This window comes from Asparagus officinalis, chromosome 7 (assembly GCF_001876935.1).
Source record: "Asparagus officinalis chromosome 7, Aspof.V1, whole genome shotgun sequence".
NCBI classification, from domain to species: Eukaryota; Viridiplantae; Streptophyta; class Magnoliopsida; order Asparagales; family Asparagaceae; genus Asparagus; species Asparagus officinalis.
Window position 1 is genome coordinate 144,884,137 of NC_033800.1, and position 26,377 is coordinate 144,910,513.

The 26,377-nt window shown below is 32.9% G+C and overlaps 1 protein-coding gene across 1 annotated transcript; it reads left to right on the forward strand.

Moving 5' to 3' along the window:
* Nucleotides 9,770-25,168, forward strand: LOC109850698. Its single transcript, XM_020420754.1, has 8 exons — nucleotides 9,770-10,143; nucleotides 10,856-11,203; nucleotides 11,434-11,693; nucleotides 19,563-19,704; nucleotides 20,011-20,382; nucleotides 20,652-20,783; nucleotides 22,473-22,607; nucleotides 22,696-25,168. The coding sequence occupies exons 1-8, from the start codon at nucleotides 10,027-10,029 to the stop codon at nucleotides 24,838-24,840; spliced, it is 3,651 nt and encodes a 1,216-aa protein (XP_020276343.1). The 5' UTR covers nucleotides 9,770-10,026; the 3' UTR covers nucleotides 24,841-25,168.

The window sequence follows — 26,377 nt, forward strand, 5'->3', positions numbered from 1 at the left end:
TCATTCAATTTTATAGCTCATTCTCCATAACATAGAAGTAAAATTAAAAGTATGAAGAATTATTTTTTTACGAAATTAGAACTGGGAGATTATGACATATTTCCCTATGTGCTATAAATATAAAAAAAAATCTTTGATGCAAGGTCTTTATCAAATATTGGCCCAAATGATGTGAATTAAAAATGCTATTATAACTCACTTACCTAGACAATTGTATTACATATAGGTCATATAGCTCAATTGGAATATCCACATCTGCTAAGTGGATTTTACTGTTGTGAGAGCAAAATGTTAGAGGCTCGTATTTATATTTTTTGATTCTATAAAAGACACAAAAATTTAGAGTGCATAACTTATATATCGTAAATAACATACTGGTTCATGAAAAAAATTCCTAATAACGATATTATTACAGCGATATTACTATTTAGTTTTGAATTAATTATATTATATAAGATTATATGACACTTTTTAATAAATTATAAAGTATATATATGGAAACCTCGATGCTTATAGTCAGTAGTTGGGCTCCACAAAATAAGTTAACTTTACATTATACTTTGCTATTAGTAGTGTTGTTGGTAATGCCATTACCTTTCCTCTTTATCTTATTATTCACACTTTTCTGATATAAGTTCTCTTTTGTTAATCACTCAATTGGCTATACTTAGTTTTTATAATATCAAATGTTAGAATATTCCCTTCTGCTTAAAAAGTATTGACATGATTTTCTTAAAAAATATATACATATAGTAACAAAATTATATATTTCAGCTCAACTCAAACATTGGCTTGAAGTCATTTAGAGTGAAAACCACGCTAGAATGGTGATATAGTGATTACACAATCCAAAAGTCAAAGAAAAAAATTTACAAAGAAAAAATAATTTAATATGTCAAATTAACAATTAATTTGTCAAATATACATAGATAGTGCAGATAGATATAGAAAGTAAGGTATATATCTTTATAAAAAAATCATAGTGAGCGACCAACAATAATCATCCTAATTTAAGCATAAATAATTATTAATTTAGCGCAAATATGGAATAAATCTTAAGAATAATAAGAATTGATATTGTATTATCCTGTAGGTAAATAAATAAATGTTATTAGAGCTTCTCTTTATATTAAATTTAAAAGTAATAATTTAAATTATTATGTGTCAAATATTAGTTTATATGAGAAAGCAAAGTAATCTATGATGTATATACTTATATAGTCAATCAATAAAACATATCAAAATTATGATGACCACAGTCAAAATTATATGACGTGTTCACATTAAATATAATTTATAAAAGATAGTACATGAAAGTCAAAATATGTTTAACCACTATATAGATTGCCTAAAAATTATTGCATATATAAACTATACCACCTAAGAATAGTGATGTGCACACTTAACTATGACCTAATACATCTTTAAAACGGTTTACTCTTTAATATAATTTTTAATTGACGTATCTATGCATTACACTAAAAACACAATAAAAATTTAGAAAACTACAAAAGAAATACCCTCAAAAGTTTTAAAATTGTAAAAAAACCCTAAACTTTTGTAATTTACAAATACACAAAACTATTAAACATTACATTAAAATAAAGGAATTATAAAAAATTATTAAAAATTTTTAAACTTTGGAGGGGTTATGTCACGCCTCGCTTCCTAAAATACCAGGGAACCGGAACGCGAATAAACCCACGACGTATTATACTGAGGAGAAATAAGCACTAGACCATTTCTACTCAATCTAATACACTAAGCGTCAAGCAATATAATACGAAGTCACAAGTCCCTGATCACAGTTAGTAATAATATAATAAACAACTCAGAACAAAATGATCTATATCATAAAAGAAATATCATCCAAGACATAATACTCGGGTCATACATGCCATAATACAAAACTATCAACTAAATACTTGAGAAAATATAAAAATACATCGACCCAATGAAAATGAAAAATGCTACAACGTAATACAAGGTAAACCAAAGAACAACAACTAATTAAAGAAATAACTAAGCTCCGGCTTTTACTCTGTCTGCAAGGCACTCCTGCTGATGATTCTCTAGCTCTTGCACATCTCCAAGCTAAACATGTCTGTCCTCTAAATCTGACGTACAACCCGAGAGAACGGGAGTACGTCAGCATGCATGACACACGACAAGATCCCACAAGGAAGAATAGTAACGGTCGAACGGCCAATACAATAACAATAATAACAATAGAAGCATGGCACTAGAATTCTAATAATCTAAATGAAATCCACTACTAGAGTATAATAATCAGAAGAATCCAAAAAACAACCAAGTAACGAGGTTAAGTAGCTAGTCATCCTATAATGGATCACTAGTTCACATCTTAAACAAAGTCAACGTTCATATTATCGGATAACTGACTATTCACAAATCCTCTATATGCATCCAAACCCGCGAAACGGTTTGGGGAGAGGACTACACGCAATCCAATTTTAGCCTGGTCCGAACTCAAGCAAAACTCGGGTGACGAAACGATTTCACTGACTAAGTACGAAACGATTCACTGGCCCAACAGATCAACCCCAGTGCGAAACGGTTCACTGATACGAGTCTGGAAGATACATCAACAACTACATCCGATCACATAAACTATGACTTTTCCATCCCAACGATTCTTGTGATTCTAAGCCAACACACACGCGCGCACGTCTCTAGGTCTTGTTCATGATGCGCAAGGGTCACTAAGTCATGAACTCCTATTGGCTCTCAAACACGACAAAGAGTAATAAATACAACTAATTCTATACAATAATATCATGGCATATCACATAATTAAACCCAAGAATTATAAATCATAAACAACAACTATGAACAATATGGTGTGTGTGAACGGTGACTATGAGTAGTAACTTTAATATGAATATGCATTGTAGATCGATTTCATCAATAACTTACGATCCGGGTCTCTAAACTTCTTATAAAATTATTTTAAATAATCTTTTAAAATAATAAATTTATTTATTTAAAAATTAATCCTTTTACAAAATATTTTTTTTAATTTATTTCTTATTATAATAATTCTAAAATAATTCCTTTTCCATAAAAATTCCTTTAAATTATTTATCATTATTCTAAAATGATTTTTTTTCAAAATAAATTCTTTTAATTTATTATAATTATTCTAAAATAGTATTTAAAATATTTTTCCTTGAAAATAATTCTTATCCTTATAGTATACTATTTATCATATTATTATTATTTAATATCGTTCATCAAATAAACCCACACAGATTATCACAAATACACACTGCAACATAATCATATCATAGTCTAATATATGCATATAATTCATGACAGATCTAAAAATTCAGATTTGAAGAACGAGATCTTGCCTCAGGGTTGTTGTCGAACGAATTGACGTTCCCGTGTGAGGCTACGAGCCTGTGAATGAGGCAACGATTCCGCTACAAAGGTAGTGCGACGGGGGCTGATTAGAGCTGAGGCGCGGTGAGAGGAGCGGCAACGATGGGTGGCATGATGGAGGCAGAGAGAGAGCTGAAGAGGGGTGAGCGGGGGTTGGGCGCAGGGTTGTTGGTGGTGGCGACGACAACAGTGACGGCTCTGGAGTTCGAGCGACTGAGGAGGGGTTGGAGTTGATGGTAGACTGGTGGTGTTGGTGAGGACGAGGAGGATGAGAAGGCAACGATATGGGGGTGGGAGGACGGCGGTTTGGTCGGAGTTAGGTGGTGCTAAGCGAGGGGAGGCGGCGAGGCAGGTCTGGAGGTGGAGCTGGAGTTTGGAGGGGGAGCTAGACGGCGGACATTTTGGTGGTGGCGAAGAGGTGGGGCGCAACGGTGTTGGTTGGGGAAGGGAGGAGGATGAGAAGGTGATGAGGAGCGGTTGAGTTTGAGTGGAGAAGGCGGAGCTAGCGCGGGGGAGCGATGGGGGGATGTGGAGGTGGAGGCGGTTGGTTGGAGTTAGAGTTGGAGAGAGGAGGGGTGAAGTTGGAGTTGGAGAGAAGAGAGAGATAAAAGGGAGAGGGTGATGAAGAGGGCCGGTTGGGGAAGTGGAGAGAGAGATGTGATGGATTGTATAGGAGAGGTAGGGGTTCTTTTTGAGGAGGAGAGAGATGTAGCAGTGGAAACACGAGGGAGGGGGTGTGCAGGAAATGGGGAAGGAAAATAAGGAAGTGGAGTAGGGAGGCGAAGATGAGAGAGTAGAGAGAGAGAGAGAGAGAGAGAGAGAGAGAGAGAGAGAGAGGGAGAGGCAGAGTGGTTAAGAGTGAGAGAGGAAAACACAGGAAAAAGATATTATTTTCAAAAAATAATAATTTAATATTTAAAATACTATAATATTTTTTAAAAATCAATATTAAAAAATTTATGGTCATTACAGGTTATTTGCAATGCACTAAACTTTAAGGCTGTTTTTTTTATAAATTTTAAATTTACTAGATTTACAATTAGTTATGTTCTTTTCCAAAAATGTTATGGGTAATATAGATCATGAAAAGTTTTTCCTAAACCTATACTTTTAAAGGGAGTATGATAATTTTTTGTAAATTTTCAATTTTCTAAGGGTTGTTAGTAGTTTTGTATATTCATTTTAGTGTCTATAGGTTAGAACTACTCATGGTGTTTCTTTATAAATTATGAATTTTAGGGTTTTTTTTTACAATTTTTAAACTTATACGCCTTTTCTACAGATTATAAATTGTTTATAGACTATTTATAATTCTTATGTTTTTAATTTACTAATGAGTTTGAAATTCTCAGGGTGTTTTTTATAAAATTTGAATTTTTAGAGTTTGTTTGTATTTTTTAAAACTTTAAGGATTGTTTACTATTAGTTATAAATTATGTAGGAGATATTTGTAATTCCTATATTTTTAATGTACCGTTAGGTTGAAAATTATTAGGATTTTTATAAATTTTATAATTTTGATGGTTTTATTTTGTAATTTAAAAAAAATTTAGAGTATTTATTGCAAATTTATAAATTTTCAGGAGTTGTTTGTGTTATTTGTAGCTTTTTAATGTGTTTATAGGTTTGAAATTTCCAAACAAATAATTAAAAAAACTCATTATAAAATCACGTAGATTATAATATCATGAGAACTTTTGCGAGTTATTAATTCCAAGATAAAATAAGTTTATAATACGAACATGACCGTAAGGCATAAGATCGCCCAACCCACATCACTTGATCATACGATGAACCAAATTCAATTAGAGGGGGTTAGTCACCTAGAACTTAAAATTGGAACTGGGATAATCTGTGGGATAAATTTTTAAGGTGTTAGTCACATAGAACTAAAACAAAAACAGAATTTTGCAGTGTTAGTCAAGTAGAACTCTAACAAAACTAAAAGTAGGATAATGGTATAAAATTATCCCACTTTTTTATTTTTCTATACAAAAATGAGAGTTCTAGTCTCTCAAATTATTCTAAGTTTTAGCTTGGAACTAAGTGGTAAAAAACTAGAACTCATATTTATTTTGTTATTTTTTTATATTTTTTTTCTTTACTTCTTTCCTACTATGGTTATCATCATCATTAGACCATTATTTATAATAATAATTGTCAATATCTTATAGTCTAACCAAAAGTTATTCAATTAATAGTAAAGAATATTTTTGTAAGCAATTATCAATCAATAATAGTAAGTTTAAAAACATAAGTAGTATTTATATATTCAAAATGCATAAATATATATTTCATGATTATTAAAATTTATCTCACGTTATTTTATCAAAATATTCCGCTTCACAAAATTTTTTCTATTTATCCCACTAAAATATCCCACTAGCGAAAAATTATTCCACTTTAACAATTATCCCATTTTGTATGAAAATGTCCTAATTGACTAACACCCCCTTACAGAAAAAGAGTGCACATACTTTTACTTACAAGCAAAAGATATGATAATGAAAATATACATACCATGTTGCTCCGATATGTGCAATATATACTATGAAATAAACGCATACAAGACATCTTGTTGTAAAGATTAACTTCAATGTTACATAAGTTATATTAGATCTTTTATCGTATATTACGAGCAAAAGTGCAAGTTTACAGAACAAATACAGATACACACTAAACATTAACAAATTCAGAGAACGTATATTTTACGATCTTTTAAGGGATTTATAACAAGGTTGAAAGTGAAATAGAATTAAAAAAACCAAACGCATGAGATAAAGTAATAACCAAGAATATGCATCCTCTTTTACTGGTGCTACGGTTACTAATATTAGTATAATGCACATGGACATGTTGTTGTATTTAATATTATATTATTTAATAAATTATATATAACCATTAAATTTTTTTATTACACTACGATTAAATTTTTTTAACTTATACTAATATTAGTATTTATACTATTATTAACATACATTTAATAGTTATTTAAAATTTTCTATTATTATATTATTAAACAATTTATTTAGGAGTATAATGATTAAATAATAATATAATCATTAGTTTAAGTAACACTATTGTTATAATTAAGCCATCTAAATTATTAAATATTTATGTCATGTACATATTTTATTACAATATATATTAAATAATGGCAATAATTTTTAATATTAAAATTTAAAGAATATTATCTTATTTGATAATTAATATCGTCTTAGTAATAAAAAATTAGATGGTATAAATTAAAAAGACTATCATTTAGAAATAGTACTCTCTATTAAAATATTGGATCCTTGAAATATATGAAACATTTACTTTCCAACAAAAAGTGCATGACTCATAAAATTCAAAGATCCAATATTTTTATATAAAGTAATTTTCCTAAGCAAAAGTATTTTTAATTCATAATGTCCAATTTTTATGACTAAGACGATATTATAATATCTAAAAGGGTAGTAATTGTTATAATATAAAAAATCAATCCCTATTTATACAATTATCAATAATTATAATTATGTATAATATTTTATTAAATAAAAAAATTAGTATTTCATTACAATTAATAATTATTTTATAATAATTTATAATATATTTATTATTTTTATTATTAATATAAATTATTAGTAGATGATATTAATTATCGAATAAGGTAATATTCTTTACAACATAAAGAAATAACCCCTATTTATACTATTATTAATAAATATAGTTATGTGGAATAATTTATTAAATGAATGACTTTTACTATTTTATATAATTAATAATTATTCATAATAAATTATCATATATTCATGAATTTTGTTATCATTATAAATTGTTAATATATTCTAGTGAATGACCAAATAGTTAGTGAGAGGTTATGGATCATTACTTTTATAATTAATGGTATAATTTTGAGTTATAAAAAATTGAGAGGGTAAAAAAGATAGTCAAAAGTTTTGACATGGGCATTCTCTAAAAAGGATAGTCTAAAAAGGATATTTAGCACTGCGAAATGTTTTTTTTTTTGTGTGTGTGCGAGTGGGGGTGGGGGGGGGGGGGGTCCAAACCGAGATATACAAAGCACATGTATTTTAAGATGTAAAAGTAAAACCATACAGTTGTACCAATAAATCATAAATGGTTTCATTTTTTGGTAAGTGAATACAATTATTATTAGAATTTAGAAACCATGACTCTTTGCAACTTGAATTCAAGCCTGGCTTAAATTCATATTTTAAAATTTAATGAATTGTATACTGGCTAGATATATTTAGAAATATTCTTTATCATAGAAATTACCCCCTTATGTAAACAAAATTTTTTCAGCGATTAATTATTTGTAATGAAGGTGCCAATTTCAACATCCACGTTTTTATAAATTTATTCCTCTCTCTACAAATTTTCTCTATGAACAAATGACAACATCATTGATAGATAATAACGTCATCCGATTAAATGATTTTCTTTTCTTGCACATGCACTCCCCTAAAGTTTCGCTATAATATGTCTAACCCTCAAGATTGAGGGCCTGTTTGGATTTGTAAGGGGTGAAGGGAAGTTAAGGGAAACTGAGTGAAGGGAAGAGAAGGGAAGGGAAGAGAATTCCCTTCCCCTTGGTTACACCCCAATTTGAGGGGTAACAATTTTTATACTATTAGGGGGTGAACCAAGGGGAACTAGGGTGAATTAACTTCACCTCCTAAGTGTTCTCAAACAAGATGAAATGAGGTGAATGGTTCCCCTAACTTCCCTTCACCCTCATTCTCCTCAATCCAAACAAGACAAATTCACCCTTACAACCTGGGCTCTAGGGGAGCCCACCAGTGAATCTGTAATACAATAAATAGTAAATCTGCTAACCGTAATAAATGTGGAATTTAGGGTGCAAAATAGTTTTTTTACGTTCTTCAGTATAAGTCCATCAAATCTTCAACAATTTCATATTAGTAATTTAAGTCTCAATAATTGTTCTTTAGTCCCTCAAATCCTAAGGGCTTTTGCAAATTGGTTCCCTAATGACCAAACTACCTCTTATTTATGATTTCTCACTTAAAAAACTTATTGTTCAAAGGAACAATTATTTGCACTTTGATACTCTAAAGTTCACACTCTATTAACTTTAATATCCTAAAGTTTTTTGATACTTTTGACACCCTAAAGTTTACCCCCCTATTTTAAACTCTGATACCTTCAAGGTTTTTTTCTGATACACACACACGCACATTATATATTACAATAAGTTTGATATCTTTGAACTATGATACCCTAAATTTTTATTGTTGGCACTCTGACATCCCAAACTTTAGGGTATCAAAGTTAAAAACTATGTAACTTTAAGATATCGAAGTTGTGGAATATTTGGGGCGTGAAAGTTAAAAAATGTAAAAACTTAAGAGTACAAAGTAGGGGTGTGCAACGGTCGGTTTGGTTCGGTTTTTATCAAAATTTGAACAACCGAACTGAACTGTTGCAAGTCGGTTCGGTGCGGTTCGGTTCGGTTTGTTCAGTTCTAACTTCATCAAACTTCTTATCAAACAACAAACTGTGTTAAAGAAAAAATATCAACAAAGTAGGAGATTATGAAGCATTAAATACTGATATAATGATATTGTTTTCAACCCATAATGATCCAGAAAATGAGTTTAGAGTTTGAGTCTTTGACTCTTTGGGGACGGGTCGGGTAGGGTTTGAGATCAGTATGGGTAGTATTGCACTATATTCGGTCGGTTCGGGTTGAAAAGTTTTTAAACCGACCCGAACCGCCCTACTCATAAAACCGTTTTTTTCGGGTCAGTTCGGGTCGGTTCAGTTGGTTTTTTCGGTTTGGACCGAACCATGCTCAGCTCTAGTACAAACTGCCAAAAAAGATTGAGGTACCAAGTCAAAAAATATGTAAACTTTAGGATATCAAAGTGTAAATAAAGTTTTGGGACAATAAAGTTTAAAAATATGTAAACTCTAGAGTGCCAACTTTGGAATAACCCTTAAAAACATCACCCTAGGGTATTTGGGTCATCGAGGGGCCACAATAGCAATAACCCTAGAATCTAAGGTATTAATAAGCAATTTCATAGATTTGAGGGATTAATATAAGATTATTGAAAGCGTAGGGGACTGTAAAATAACCTTGTTTTTACTCATCAGATCCACAATCACGTGCCAAACGCCGACCAATAGGCAATCAACCACTGCCACGTGACGGAAATGTTTAACTCACCCGCCTTATCTACTCGCGGGACAAAAGTTACCGCGAATTTGTAAATACCAACAGGTCAAAACTAATAATTGCATTTCGGCACTTGTAAAAGTTGAGCGCCTTTTTACGGGTCGAGGTTAACGACGAGCCCACGCTCAGATTACCGGGGTTTTCTTGTAAATAAAACCTCTTCCGTTTCTCTCTCTCTCTCTCTCTCTCTCTAGAGCAATGACGATACAAAAGAGACGCCAAATCTGAACGAGAGAGCAAAACCTCGACCACCCCCTCAGAAATCCCCCAAACCTCCGATCGATCGCCGCCTGAGCTCCGATCGCGATTCGGATCGGATTCAGATCGGATTCAGATCCGATAACGCCGGTTGATGGAGGATCGATCGTCGGGGGTGTGCAGTTGATCGAGATCGAATCGGATTCGAGAAGATGCCAGGTTTGTTGAGTGCTCACGTTCCGGAGACATCGCCGCCGACGGCGGCGGCGGGATCGAGTGCGATTTGGTCGAAGAAACGCGATGAAATCACCTTCGATCAGCTTCAGAAGGTTTCGATCTGCTTTTATCGAATTACTGACCACTTGATTGCTAGATCTAATTTTGTCTTTTTTTTGGTGATTTTAATCAGATTTCTCGATGGAGTTTTGATCGAGATTGTTTCTTGTTTTACTCAGGTTCCAATTTAAGCAGAAAATTTTCGACACAGATATTTAGGAGATTTAAAGGCCAACGCCAGACTAATCACCATTAAGTTTTTAGCTCAGTATTAGGGTGCATTTTTTTAATAATAAATTTGCTTAATTATCAGTTTGATTTCTAAACGACATGCAAATTACAATTAGCTTTTATGCGAAAATATTAAGTGCATAATTTGTGGTCAAGCTATACAGTAAGTAATATTAATTAAGATTACTAGACGAATTCCTAATTTCAATATGATTTAAGGGAATTGAAGTTGGTTCTATTAGAATGTCACAGAAAATAAAATAAAAATGTAGTTGTTGGTGGACCCTATTCTTCCATTTAGTTTCAGATTAATGATGAGAATATTCCTGGTCGTCTCTCGGCTAAAAAAATAGTAGGTTTGCAATTGTTGAGTCTTGAAGGAGAAACTGTAGTGTAATTTTAATTGCAAACGGGTTAGAAACTAGTCAATATAGTTAGTTCTTGTTGTAAGTTGTGTCTTTGTTTTCCTCCTTCCTGTTCTCATTCTTTCTCCTTGAGTGTGCAATAAACTAATTGTGTATTGCTTGAAATTAGTTCTGGAACGAGTTGCCTCTCCAAGCGAGACAACAGCTCTTGAGAGTTGACAAACATGGTCTTTTTGAGCAAGCTCGCAAGAACCTCTATTGTTCAAGATGCAATGGGTTACTACTTGAAGGCTTCACTCAGATTGTAATGTATGGGAAATCATTGCAACCAGAGGGTGCTTACTATCACCTAACCAATAGAGCAGGGACTGCCTTAAAGGCCCACATTGACTGTGAGTCAGATGACATACAGGACCCCTCAGTGCACCCATGGGGAGGTTTAGTAGCAACCAGGGATGGAATACTAACCCTTCTAGATTGCTTTATCAATGCGAGGTCACTAAGAGCGCTTCAAAATGTAAGCTGATAGACCCCAATCATTCTCCCATTTTTGTTCTTGCACATTGAGATGTAACTTTTCAATTTGGGTTTGATTGAACAAAGAGCCTGCCTTTGGCAACTCATCAAACATGGTGGATGCTAGAACTATAAAATATTAGGTCATTTGACACCTATGATGTTTAAAGAAAAGATATTAGGTCATAACACTGTCTTACTTATAGATGACTTGGTGCTGCCCATGTTTAGGTTTTTGATAGTGCCCGAGCAAGGGAACATGAACGTGAATTGCTATACCCCGATGCATGTGGTGGGAGTGGACGTGGCTGGATAAGCCAAGCGATGAATAATTTTGGTAGAGGGCATGGGACTAGAGAAACTTGTGCTTTGCATACTGCCAGGCTTTCTTGTGATACACTAGTTGATTTCTGGTCTGCTTTGAGTGAGGAGACTAGAATGTCTCTTCTACGGATGAAAGAGGAGGATTTCATTGAGAGGCTCGTGTACAGGTTAGTTTTTTTTTCTTTTTGTGGATTTTTCTTTTATGGGATAAAGGCATCTTTTTCATAGAACTAGTATGGTGCACGTGAGGCTATTTTCAGGATAAATTTCTCAAAAATTGTTTTTCCATGTGCATTGCACGTGAGGCCATTTTTAGGATAAATTTCTCAATAATTGTTTTTCTTAAACTCCAGTTTTCAAACTTCAATTTAAATTTTGTGAGATTTAGAGGGTTAACCTAAAATTTCTTGAAAATCCTTTTTTCTTAAATTGGACTTCAAAATAAATTTTGTAAACTTTTAAGGAGCTAACCTATAATTTTTTCTCTTTAATTTATAAATGGGTGTAGCCTATATTTCTTTGTAAATTAAGATTAGATGCGAGAGTCCACTCATATGCATTTATTGTCAAATCTTAATACTGAATATAATGGTATGTTTTATTAAATTAATGCGTAAGATATCCTTATTTTACAGTTAAAACACTACAGAGAGAACCTTAGCATTTTTTCTTTTCCTTTTTTCTCTACACTACAATCCACATCATCAAGAACAAAACCTTATCATTAGAAATTACACACATAAGAACGTATGGACTGATTCTTAAACGTGCCTCTAAAATGGATTTGAAAGATGTACTAAAAGGAAGGAGAAAAAACCGCATGATAAATAAGAACAAAAATCATATTCATATTTTATGAAAGTTTCATGTCTAAATATTATTCTTCAATGAATATAAAATTTGTTTCCTTCTCAACAATGTGGTAAATTGACTATTAGTTCCTCATATTCCCTTAAATAAATGTTATGATTAAAGGTTAACTAATCTCTTAGCTCTACTTCACAAGATAAATAAATACAATTTTAGTAACATTAATACATAGGGTTTAAGCTTTCTCTGATCTTCATTTTCTCATGGGTTGCCTTTGCACTTTAAGATGTTTGTGATGTGCATTTATCTCTAACTAAGATTTACAGGGTTTATCTAAAACATGACCAAAGTTGTTTTGTGAAATTTACCCTACTTTTTCATCCTTGTATTTTGTATGTATTTTTCCATGCTTTTGTATCTACTTATATTATTTGCTATATATAGCCTTCTAACATCGATTACCTGTCTTTCTATGTTGCATGTATTCTTCTATGATTTTGTATATATTTGTGTTGTTTGCCTTATATGTGTATACCCTTCTAACACGTTAATTAGATGTAACACATGGCATGAGCTTTTATAAGCATTCAATTTATAAGTAACATAGATCCTTAAAATTTATATCCACGTTGTTACAGTAATTGTCCGTATTACTAATGAAGTATTGTTCAAGAATATAGTAATGTTACAGTCGCTATACTGATTGTTTCAATTGCTATAACGTTGCAATACTAATGACACTACTTAAATTAGTATAGTAATTTTCGTTAGAGGTAATATTCAATAAAAAATAATGATTAAATTTATTAAATTAATGTATATGTTACTACAGTAATATGTTACTATAGTAATGATACTCTTTCTAGGTTCAGACTTTATGATTCTACTATTGTAGTTGTTATAGGGGACTTTTTGTTATATTTGGCCCATGATGTGATGTGAAAATTTGGTTTAGTGAAATAAAATTATTTATTGACTAGCAAAAAGAAGTGGTATTTATTAGTATACTAACGTGACTATACTAATGAAATAGTCCATGGTCATTTTTATGTTGACCTGGAAAATTAATTGCTAATGTTCATTAGAAATAGTATTTAATAAAACTAATGATTAAACTTAATTAAACAAATAATTTAACGAAATCAATATTAATAAACTAATATTTAATAATAGTTTTATTTGAATAATAATTTCAATAATAATATTTAATTGTTAAACTAAAAACTAATATCCACTAAAATTATTAATTATTTTATTAGAGAAAGTTTATTATATTACAAATATTAGTTTTATTAGAAATAATAAAACTCCTCTCACTTTATCTTTAAGAAACCAGAATAGTAACCGATACTCCTTGCTTCTTGATGATAATAGACGTAATTGGATTAGAAATATACATCAATCATTAATCTGTAAAAGAATTCAAAATAAAAAAACCCCAAGAAGTTTACAATGATCTTATAGTCATTTCGTCCCAAGATGTCATCTGCAGGCAGCCTCCATGGCCATTGAAGAGCTAATATTAAAATATATTTTAATTATATATTAATATTTTTAATAATTTAATTTAATTTAGAACAATATATAATTCATTACTATTTATGTAATATTAATAAATAAATTATAAGGCAAATAAACCTTTTCAAAGTGATTTGTCACAACACGTAAAGCAAAATAAATTGAATGATCATATAAGATTAAAAGACACACATAAATAAGAAAATTTAGAGCTTAGCTATTTCCTAAATACTAAAACGGCAATTCCTCTTCACACAAGAATAATCTCTCTTTCACTCAAAACCCAAGTAATTGATTATGAACCTTCACACATACACAAAGAAAATCCCTTATAACAACTACTAAATTCATAAAATTACACCGTAAATTGACTTAAATTCTTACAATCTCTATCTTTAAACGATGATCATCTAGTTGAATTTCACTGTATCTCAATGTATTGTTCTCCATCAGCCTCGTTTTAGTATATGTTGAGCCTCTCGAGTTGCACATCGGAGTGATCAACTTAGTTCCTCTTAGCATCAATGCATGTGCTCGCCAAAAACGGGGAGGAGTTTGAAGAGAAATGATGATATACCATATCGAGAAAAAGGATATAGAGGTAGAGGAGAGGCCAAATATAAGAAAAGGTTGTAAGATTTGTAATGGGTGGGGTTATAAGGAATGAATTAGGAAATGGTGGTTTATATAAGAATGATTAATCAATAAACTATGATACGCCATTGCTTATATTATTGACTTTCTTTACGTGCATTACAAAATATATAAAATATATTGATGATAGTATGTAAATGAGAAAGAAGTTATGATTATTGGATGTGAATAACTTGATGGAATTAATATAGGTTTAATATTGGGGATTATAAAAAAATAGAAGTTAATACTCATCATGGATAATTAATAGGAGGGTTATGTCATATTAAAATTTTATATTATTCTATCATATTGAATGAATAAATATGTATGTGAATTTATATGTGTATGTATGTGAATTTATGTATATATATGTGTTTACTTATGTATGTATGGATATATTTGGAGGGTAATTTTGGAAGAAAATGTTTTAACATGCAACACACTTTTATAATAGCACTAGTAAAGCGCACATGCGTTGCACGTGGGTATACTTGTTCAGTATTAAAAAGTTTAAATGTGGACCGTAAAATGATTAAGTGAATCGATGATTTAGATTTTACCAATATTCATGTAATTAAGCTGGTTTAGATTTTACCAATATTCATGAAACCCACATAAATGATGTAATAAGAGATTTATGTGCTAGGATTCTTAAATAATTAGATTGGCCAATAGCTGGAAAACCTGAACTTATAGGGTAATGAGACAAAAAAAGAAACCAATTCATATCATGTTTCAAATTTAATTACCTTATCAAAATCTATATTAATCATTAACATTTAAAGCTGAAACAAAACATACAAACATAGAGGGACAAATTTACTGAATAACAGATACCTAACGTGGATTAATAGAGTGAAAAAAATTATAACCCTATGCATGAACAAAATTATTCTGTAAACACAATAGCAATATTAAAAGATGATCTAATATTAGAGATGTGAGACATTTACACTAAGGTTCAAGCTATTTAAGGAAATGCTAATTAATAATAGCTTTCCCAAATAAATTTTTTAAACTTAAAACTAAAATTGACATGTTTGAATGATGGAGATATATTATGCGAAGGAACTTGTCACTTGTTGAAGTTTCGTGACAATTACAAGAGAGATTGATTATGTCATTCATATGCATTTTATCAATCTCTAGTTCACAAGTTGGCACTAAATCATTGCGATAGTATTTCCATCGAAATCTATTCCATCTTTAATGTCATCCTAAGCACTTCGTTTCTCAGAAATATAAGTCAGATGGTTGGAAGGAGAGGAAAAGAGAAATAAATGAAAAAAATTGTAACATATAAATGAATAATTAATTAGAAGGTAAAAAAGCCAAAGCTTAAGAAGATATCACTTTAGTAATTAGGGTTTATTTATAATAATTAATTAGAAGGTAAAAAAGCCAAAGCTTAAGAAGATATCACTTTAGTAATTAGGGTTTATTTATAATAAAAATATAACATTTATTTTGAGTAATTAGGGTTTATTTATAATAAAAATATAACATTTATTTTGGATGTATGTAAATATGCTGGTTGTAGTATTTATTTAATATTTTTTTCTGAAATCATGGTAAGAAAGTATATTTTGTACTTTTCACTGTAACATCAAAAGGATAATACAATTAGCCTAATGCATTCCTAATCATGCCCCTACTTCATGATATTAACATCATAGACTTTTTTGATACAATGTGTTTTCAAATTATACCGTGAAATACGTTTAGGGGGTTGAATTTTAAAAGTATTTAATCTAATGAGATTTTAAGATACATTTGCTTATTTTGTCTTTTTATAATACATTTCGAAATTTGAGTGATCCCAATGTCTCCAAAAAGAAAACTAATCACCAAATTGATTGTACCAATTTAAATTGTACCATTGATTCATTTCTACAATACTCAAGTTTCGAAACATATTTTCAAATTTCTAGTTGAATTATAGAGGAACATCCCATGCTAACACGTGCTCGAAAGAAGTCGACATCTTGTGCTCTGTTAAATTTTCTATTCTAATCCAAGTGGAGTTCTAGTTGAGCTTTTCTTTTGTAATTGTATGGTTTTGACTTAGTTGGTATTATAGTGAGTGGAAGAAAATGTATGAGCTAATTTACACTCAAGAGATGAAAGAGAAGTTATATAAAAATAAAAATGGTTGTTTGTTAGTTAATTTGGTTCATACTTTATGCATTGATTCAAATTGAATTTTAAAAGTCTAGACTCTACATCTTAGATAGAAGAAATTCATAGTCTTGAGCAAATATTCTTGACCAGATAGTATATTGATAATGATTCTATTCTTGATCAAATATTCTTAGGGAGAGTAGGAGGTGCATTTAATAAAGAGTTATGGATAATTATTTAAGGATTAATTATAATCAATGCTATAATTGCGAATTATTAAAATTTAAAAGGGCAAAATAGGAAATTAAAAGTTTGACATGGGTATTCCCTTTTATAAGTAGTATAGATTAAACTCTTTTCTTAGAAACCTACTTACATAAAATTAAATTGCAAGTGCTAGTTCTGGGCCTGGCTATTGTATTTAACTTTTAATCATAGCAAGGGCATGCAGAGAAGGTCTTCCCACTCAACTGATGATGTTACTTAAAGTTTGTTTGAATCCAAGAAGTAGTGCCATAAGTCACTTGTGATGCATCTGACTAGAAAGTACCATCTCTTCATGAATCTGGCTGGTATCAAAGTACTACTTTAAATTGTAGAAGTGGCTGAAAAGGTCGACAAATCTTTTCAAAAACCTCCCACCTTTGGCTTATATCTCTCTCATGGATATGGGTGAGTCATAGCTGACCTTGTTATCGATGTTTAGTATTAAAAGACATGTTGATACTATGATTTTGATGTTGTATATACAATAAATATAACCTGTTTGTGAACTGCCACAAATTATTAAATGAGAGTCGCTATTATTAGTAACCACTCTTCTATGTTTCATCCTATTCCTATCTAATATACCCGACACCTATTTACTTTACCTTCAATTCCATGAAGTACCACTAGAAGGTTAACTATTTCTTTGATAATTCCTCTACAATCTCCATGTTTGAAGAAAGGCAATTTATTGGCCATTATATATTATTCTTTGAAAACCAAAATTTTATTCATATCACTTTTTTTCTTCTTCTTCCAATTACATTGCTATTAATGGATCTGTGTGAAACTGAATCACTATCAAAACTAATAGGCTAATCTGCTAATGCAAAGGATACCTTTTCTGATTCGGATACTTTTTCTGATTATACTACAGTAGAAAGTATATAGAGTGTCCGAGAGAATGCCATATATAACTTAGTTCATGATAATTGGAGTGCAGTGTTGCTAAGTATGACCGTCAGCAACAATAGCAACAAGAAAGCCTATTTCGAACTCGTTGGTTATGTTACCGAATCCTTTTCTGATTTAGATTTATTATACATTCATCTCTTCAGCTGATTTAACATATATTGCTCTATTTTCTTTTGTCCATGTTTGCTTAGGCGTGCTCTACCCCTTTTGGCGCTATTAACCACAGTCCTGCTGCCTTTTCTGACTGACACAGTTGCTGGTCTTCATTACACAAGAAAAAACTATATCAATAATTTCTCTCTACTTTAACCTCAATTGAATAGCCTCTTATCTTTTACGGATACAACAATTTCCTACTCTATCTCTTATATATTCTAATTCTGATCATCCACCTAGGAATTCTCTATTTTTGCTATATTCTCTTCCATGGATGTAATATCTTAGTTGCCCAACATTCTGCTAGCAATATTCTCATTCCTTAATCTTTAACTAAGAAAATGATAAGAGGTCATAATAACACCTTCAATGTTGTAATATTAGGATATTTTGTAATCAGGAAACCTGCACATGCTAGATTTTGCAGGGTCCACAAGAGCATCTAGGTGGATGGTTCAAAAATTTAGGAAAGGTTGGGAGGGCATTGGAGGAAGAACTAGTTAGTGGAAGAGCAAAGGAGAATCTGTTCATATTTTAGCAAAGAAATGCATGGTTGTTGATGAGAAAATGAATGTGTGAGGGATTCAATAGAGGAGGATCAAGGACATCATTTTCTAAGACGTGACATTATGTATATTCAATCATTTGGCATTTCAGATTATCTCCTTTCCTAGAGAAGTAGCAAGACATCATTTTCAACCTTCTTCTAGCCTCTCTTTTTTTATCGGGGAGATTTAGAAGGTTGTCTCTTGGTTGAGTGGCATTGGGTTGTGGAGTTTGTGAGATAGGGTTTCTTACCTGCCTACTGGCTTACTTTTGTATAAGGTGAATCTTCTTCATTATTAGTTTTGTTAGAAAAATTGGTGACAAGATGCAAGAAGTTGATTATAAAGTTATTTTTTGCGGATTTCATTAAATATGGAGTGTTGATCCATACTAGATCCACTTTATGTTGGGAAAATGAACCATTATATATTGACATTTCGAGTATGATTGATCGACATGATCTCCTACCTCTTAATTTGAGTAACTGCTCCATCTGAGTTTGTGAAGTTTGAGCAAAACAAAGGAAACCTACAGGGGAAAAAATGTAGGTTTTATCTTGGACAATCTGCAGAAAATGCTAGAAATTAATAGTGTTCATACTAATCTAGTTATGCAAAAGGTGACGTAGGAGTTGGATTATAATGTTTTCTCCAACTTAAGCTCAAACTTAAACTGCAAGCTTGCAATATCAGAAACTTAAAATAGAAAAATCTTCAACTCAAAGAGTCCTCTCTAAGCTTGCAACAACTGTAGTGGAAATATGAGTAACACCTCCCAATAGTTGTAATAGTTGTTGGATCAGATTGTTTCTTTGGCAGAATGCAGTCAATATGTCTCATTTCACCATATTAAGTTTTGAAATACATAACTGTTTGATGAGACGGATAAATTAACATCATAGACAGATAGACTATAGGATAGTTCCATTAATGTTTATATGGAGCTATTGCTTTCAAGTTTTTCAGTGTGACTTTCAGTTAGGTATCAACTTTGGGGGAAATTCTGCTATCATTAACAAGCGTAGGTTGTTATTATTAACAGTGTCATGAATATTCTTCATTTTACAGGTTTGACAGCAAGAGATTTTGCAGAGACTGCAGACGGAATGTCATTCGTGAGTTCAAGGAATTGAAGGAACTAAAGCGCATGCGAAGGGAACTTCGCTGTACAAGTTGGTTTTGTGTGGCAGATACTGCTTTCCAATACGAGGTACTTTAGTCCTATCAGTATCATCATTTATTTTAACTTGTAGTTTGTGATTTAGGTTTCTTGACAAAGTATTCTGTCTTCTTAAAATCTAAAGGGGCTGTAGAGATGTCTCTTCCTCCGCATTTGTTTGAAGGCTCATTATGTCCAACTTCTGAGAAACTCTTGTTCATTCGTCTAATGTCTAATCATTTGATATTAAAAGAAAATCAAATAACATTAACAACAAATTAGGAACATTTAAATAAAGAATCTAAAGATCTTATCTATTAAATTAATCTACCTGAATTTGTTTTATACCACTTTCAGGTATCAGAGGACACAGTCCAGGCAGATTGGCACCAATCCTTTATAGACACAGTTGGAACCTACCATCATTTTGAATGGGCTATTGGAACAGGAGAAGGAAAATCTGACATTTTGGAATTTGAAGATGTTGGCATGAATGGGAAGGTCCTTGTAAATGGACTTGATTTGGGAGGTTTAAGTGCTTGCTTTATTACACTGAGGGCTTGGAAGCTTGATGGCCGATGCACAGAGCTGTGTGTGAAGGCACATGCATTGAAGGGGCAACCATGCGTCCATCGCCGTTTAATGATTGGGGATGGTTTTGTGACGATAACTAAAGGGGAAAGCATCAGAAGTTTTTTTGAGCATGCTGAAGAAGCAGAGGAAGAAGAGGTAATTGTTCATAGATCTGCTGCACATCACAGGATAGAGGCTATCAAAATTATATGCTTTCGTGCTAAGAATTGAGAAAAAGAAAAATGTAGAACAAGCAAAACATGGGTTGATTATGGCTAAATTAAATTAATGCTGTTACCTTTCTCCTTGTTCACTTCTCTATTATGCAAGACTACGCAACATATAGGATTCAGCATTTGAAAGAGATCATTTTTGTTTATATTGAATTGTATATATCCTCTGAAGTTTTTCCTTTACGCTCGCAGGATGATGATGCCCTGGACAAGGATGGAAATGATATAGATAGCGATGGTTCACGTCCCCAGAAGCATGCTAAAAGTCCTGAACTTGCAAGGGAATTCCTTCTAGATGCTGCAACTGTTATATTCAAGGAACAGGTGGGCCATAAGATGCCACATGCTTCTGTGTTCAAAATATTTCTCACCCATTTTAGTACGCTATACTTTTGCGTGACTGCTATAATATCAATAAGTTGCAATACTTTTATTATGTATTATGCTTAATAGGAAGCAGTTATAGATACGGTTTCTCTGGAGGTACACATGGTAACATGATGCTTAATTTCATATGACAGCTGTGGAGGAAGGGACTCATATAACAGCTGCAAAGTTACATGTGAAGGCATAACTCGTCAGTCAATTTTATAGAATCTAATAATGTATCAAAAGAAGTAAAGGGAGCTTGTATACCTGACAAATGTACAAAAAAAAAAAAAAAACTTTCGTGGTTTGTTAGTTATTATGAATTAGCAGCAATTATATCCTTTCGAACTAGCTTACACATTATAATTGTATTGATAGAGAACTTCAGAAACTCACTGCACCACGATATGGCTATCGTTATAAGCAATAGAGAGCAATTTTCATTTTGCTCATTTTTCACATGAGAAATGATCTTGCAGAGCTCGAAATGATGGGATTGATTGTCTAGTGCTTATTGTTTGCAGATAATTTGTAAAAAAAAAGTTGTCAAATCTACAATTTGACCTGACACTTTATGCGTTTATCGATTCTCATATGTTTGTTTGTGTGTCCATATGTTGTGCTTGTGTTTGGGGGCTTGCATTTGCATGCATTCATATGTATTTGTGCTTGTGTGTCTCCCTAGGTTGTGGTTCATGATATCTTCTTATGTTATCCATGTAGGTCTTTTGGTATACACTCTTGCATTTAGTCTTAAAGATATATGACAAACTTTGCCAAATCTTTTTAATCAGTAGATTTACTTTAGATTTGTCCATGCCGTGCTTTTGCCTTATAGTGGTTCACTTGAGAAAAATCTAGAAAGAATATAATGCGCGTGGTTCACATCTTCAAGCGATGCGAACAATTTTATCCTCTTTTTCATAATAAAATCTGTAGTCTATGTTTATATTTGTATATGTGATGCAATGCGGTGTGTTAGTGCGCACGTGGGTGCACATGGCTGGTGGTTAGGGTTGGGGGAACATTCATGTAAATAATAGGATCTGTTAGGGAGAGAATTGGGAGGGTGAGATTATGAATTCTTAAATAATAGGATAGTATACAAAACATCATTGATTGGTTTAGGTGCAAATTGGCTCAGTTGGAGAGGTGTATTTCATCATTGTAGGGTTTGCATGAATGTTATCCAGGAGAGTCATTTGGGTACTTTGGTCAAAACCTCTCATTTCAACACTGGTGCATGTGTGATACTTGGAGATATGTTATTCTCCAGTAAATCTTTTATTATAGATCAGCGTTAGGCAAAAGGTATCACTTGGATGGTCTATCTATAAAAAATTGTTAAAAGCTTTTTTTTAAGGATCTAGTCCCTTGGCTGTTATGGGGCAAGGTGATGTGGGAGTGGCATCATTCGTAGCTGGAAAACCAAGATCTTGCTAGTCATTTTCAGTTGTATGTAAATATCTTGAAATGGCAATCCTCTAACCTAGGTATATTGTTGTTGAAATGGTTTATAAAACTTTCTGGCTTCTCGAATTTGAAACATAAATTTGACAATTAACGCTGTAAGTATCTCAGCTATGGCTTTCTTGCTTCTGTTTTGTGATAGCTTGTTTAACATGAGGTCCAACGTGCATCCAGGTCGAAAAGGCTTTCAGGGAAGGTACAGCCCGCCAAAACGCACATAGTATAGTTGTTGTTTTTCTGTGCTTGAAACTGCTGGAAACGGAGCGTGTCATGTTGCTTGCAAAGAGAATAATTACATTAGAGAAGCAGGTACTTGTTTATCTTTTATATGCTGCTAGTAGTTTAAGTGAGATGACAATATTGTTGGTGGGCTTCAATACTGACAATCATCCAACAGATCAAACTTCTCGAAGAAGAAGAAAGGGAGAAGCGTGAAGAAGAGGAGCGAAGAGAGAGGAGGAAAGCAAAAGAGCGGGAGAAAAAGCTTCGAAGAAAAGAAAGACTCAAGGGAAAAGAAAGGCAGAGGGAAAGAAAACAAAATGAATCAAATCCTCCTCATCTTGCTTCACCGGCATCTACAAATGACTCATCCACAAGTACTCAAGATGACTCTTCCCCTGCCACTTTGGACTCTGGGGATTCAGTTAGTGATCCTGGGGAAGTTGTTACTCCCCACAGACCCATATCTCCTGATGTGGAAGATGAGCAGTCTCCAAATGGATGTATTGACACAAAGAACCTGAAGAGTGATAGCCTACAACACCAATGTCACATTGATGAAGAGACCGGTGTTCAAGACAGCAACAGCTCTTTTATAATTGAGCAGTCAAAATCATCTAGGAGGAAAATGAGATTAAAGAAGGATTCTCTTTCAGGTCCAGCACCCAAGTGGTATGACGATAGCGGTCATCATGATGGATCTGATACCATTTTAACAGATTCTTCCAGACTGAATAATGGAGGTCATAGGCCAATGAGGGAAAGGGTTGTGAAGACCAACACTAGGAGTTGCAATCCCAAGTTTGGCGAGAAATACCACTCTTCGAGCAACAGACAGCGTGAGAGATATGACTCCCAGTCCTGCAGCTGCAACCAGAACAGTGATTACAGGCAAAAGGATGGCTTTCAAATTTCTACCATGAGACCAGTAAGGGAGATCAAGACTACATATAGGACAGAGGCAATGTTGGATATGCCCAGGCCTATGTATCGAGGTAGTAAGTATGGTCATGGATGTTTCACTCCTGATAGTTGTGCCCCACCGAGAGGAAAGCTTTCTTCTAGTAGTCCTAGCAGAGATATTATCCATACAAGGCAAGTATGGGAGCCTATGGATTCTCGGAGGAAGGGCACCAGGAGCAATCCTGGGTCAGATGTTACTTCCAGAGCTGCTGTTGTGGCCAATCAATGTGAAGAAATTCAATTAGGTAAAGCTGACACTGAGCACTCATCTCCGAAAGCTGATACTTTGAGTAGTGGTTATGAGGACTGTGAGGATAGCAAAAATTCTTCTAGTACTGGATTTGTTACGGTGATGAAGTCAGAATGCTACTCAAAGGATGGTGCAGTATCATCCTTTTCCATGAACAATAGTTGTGTTGATCCCACAATGAGTTCTTCAAGTTCTGACAACTGCTCATCATGCCTCAGTGAGGGAGACATCAGCACCAGTTCTTCGGGTAAAAACACTGAATCTTCGTCGACTTCAGATTCTGAGGATGCTAGTCCACAATCAGAAGGAAGAGATGATGATTCACTCAACAAGTGTTGGATAAATGGAGGCAGTTCTTTCACGAGGACGAGTGCAGAATCTGAAGTCGCCGACTATGTAACCAATTTTCCAAGAGATGAACCCAGAACATCTGCTCCCGTTTCTGATAATGGGGTTTTCCGATTCAATACACCTCCTCCACAGCAGCAGCACAGCCTGCCAATGCATAATCAGAACAATCATATGCCTGTTTTCTCTTCTCCATCCACCGGGTATCACAACCAAAGTGCATTTTCTTGGCAAGCTTCTCCCAATGGATTGATGCCATTCCCTCAGCCCAACCACTTTGTTTACCCCGCAAACCCCCTCGGCTACAGTTTACCAGCGCCTCATTCTTCAGAGTTTGGCATGCAGTATAATCCCCTTCAGAGTATAACTACTCCTCTATTTACTGCACGACACCATTCCCTGTATCAGAATAGCAACAGGTTTTACGTTACAAACCCCAAAGAGCAGTTCAGGAATCTCACTGCTGAGGAGCCAGTATCAACCGAACGGCAATTTCGAGACCGGCGTATGCCTTCGAAACTACCACCAAATGGGCAAAATGGGATTAAAGGGAATGCTTCTAGACCTCGTGGCAGCAGTTCATCCTTCTCTTTGTTTCATTTCGGTGGCCCAACTGTAGGAGCCACAGAGGAAAGTACCGGAAGAACGGCACTGAAATCAGTTTCATCTCATGCCGATATTTCTTGTTCAAAGGTGGATACGGAAATAGAAGAGTACAGCTTGTTTTCCACAGGAAATGGCGCTAGATTTTCGATTTTCTGAGCGCGTCATCACCTACGTATATCGGTGAAGAAAAGATGCTGAGTTCGCGGTATCTCTGCCCTCGTGTGGAAGTGTGAGTGTCTGTATTTGGTAAAAAGCAATAATTTTTTTTTTCTCTCTCAAAAAGTTTGCAGTGGTATTTTCTCTCTGGAGTTTATTGTGCTTGTCCTAGGTTTTGATTGTCGAAAAAAAAAAGCGAGCGTTCTATATGCTCATTTCGTTTTCTTATTCTTTTTCCTGTATGAGGTTAATCTTTTCTCCAACATTTATATTCAATTTTTTTTTTCATAAATGAAGCTTTAGGAGTGCTTGTTGCAAGATTTATTTCTTTCTATGGAGCAGTTCTCTCCTGTTACTGGATTCTGTTTATTTAAACTTTGTACAGGTTACAGTTCCATTATGCCATCCAACAAATATTATTTTTAAACTTTTGTACAAGCTTGATATTAATTATGAGTCTTACAAGCTTGGTACTGAAACTGTCAAAATTTTTGATACTTTTTTTAAATTATACTCTATGCACGCCTTTGTTACTTTAATTTAGGCCCTTCAATAAATTAAATATTTTTGAGAGTACAATCGAAAAAATACAAAAATTCAAAGATGTAAAATCAAAATACAATTGATTTGATATTTTAACGTAAAAAAGATTTTTATTTAGAAAAGTATTTCCTCACATCACATTAAATACTAATTAAAAATTTGAGCAAATAAAGAAGGTAAATTATTTTATTTATATATTCAAAAGTTATCCAACATATGTTATCGAATGAACTTCACGGTAGCCTATGGGCTATTAGTGGACGATGTGACAAAAATATGAATAAACTAAAAATAACACACTATCACAAAATTGTTTTTGAAAACTGTTTTTTTTTACTTTTTATTTTTATATATATATATATTTTTTGAGATTAACACTTTGAAAAATATGATGGCATATGATTTTGTTGCATTACTTTTGCTACAGCAGACCGGAAAGAATTTGCTCTGTTGTTGGTGAAACTTATACTCACCTGATTTTGCTTATTTTCTGCAACATTTAATCATAAATTTACAGGAGTCATTTTGTTCATAGTGGTTTACGTCAGCTGTTCCACCATTCAACCTACTGTTTGATACCCTATATTTTATATATATATATATATATAACTTTAAAAGTTTTTTATGTTAATTTGTTTTCCGACGGAAAAAAAAAGAACTTCAACTAAGAAAATCTATGCATCGCATGGGTCTAAAACTAACGTCCAATATACGTAAGTTAATCTACATCATTTAAAATGTTTAAAGACCAAAAATCAAGTTGTTTAAAGTTTTTCTTTAGGTAGTCTCTCACGCTTAATTTCATATTTGTTTTATAACATCAGAGGTTCAATTTGAAAACTTGTTTTCTGATCATTAGCTACCAAGACATCAGCATGGGTGTAGAAATTAAAGAATCATTACTGATTTTGAGCACATCAAGCAACATACAGAGTACAACTGGAAGAAGGAAGCCTATTAAATGTTAATAACTGGTGGTGGGTTATTTTATGAT

Excerpts from the sequence above, each read along its gene's own strand:
- LOC109850698 (XM_020420754.1), top strand. The coding sequence starts at position 10,027 with ATGCCAGGTTTGTTGAGTGCTCACGTTCCGGAGACATCGCCGCCGACG. Across the intron at positions 20,383-20,651 it reads AAGAAGCAGAGGAAGAAGAG|GATGATGATGCCCTGGACAA; the intron begins GTAATTGTTCAT and ends TTACGCTCGCAG. Across the intron at positions 22,608-22,695 it reads TAATTACATTAGAGAAGCAG|ATCAAACTTCTCGAAGAAGA; the intron begins GTACTTGTTTAT and ends ATCATCCAACAG.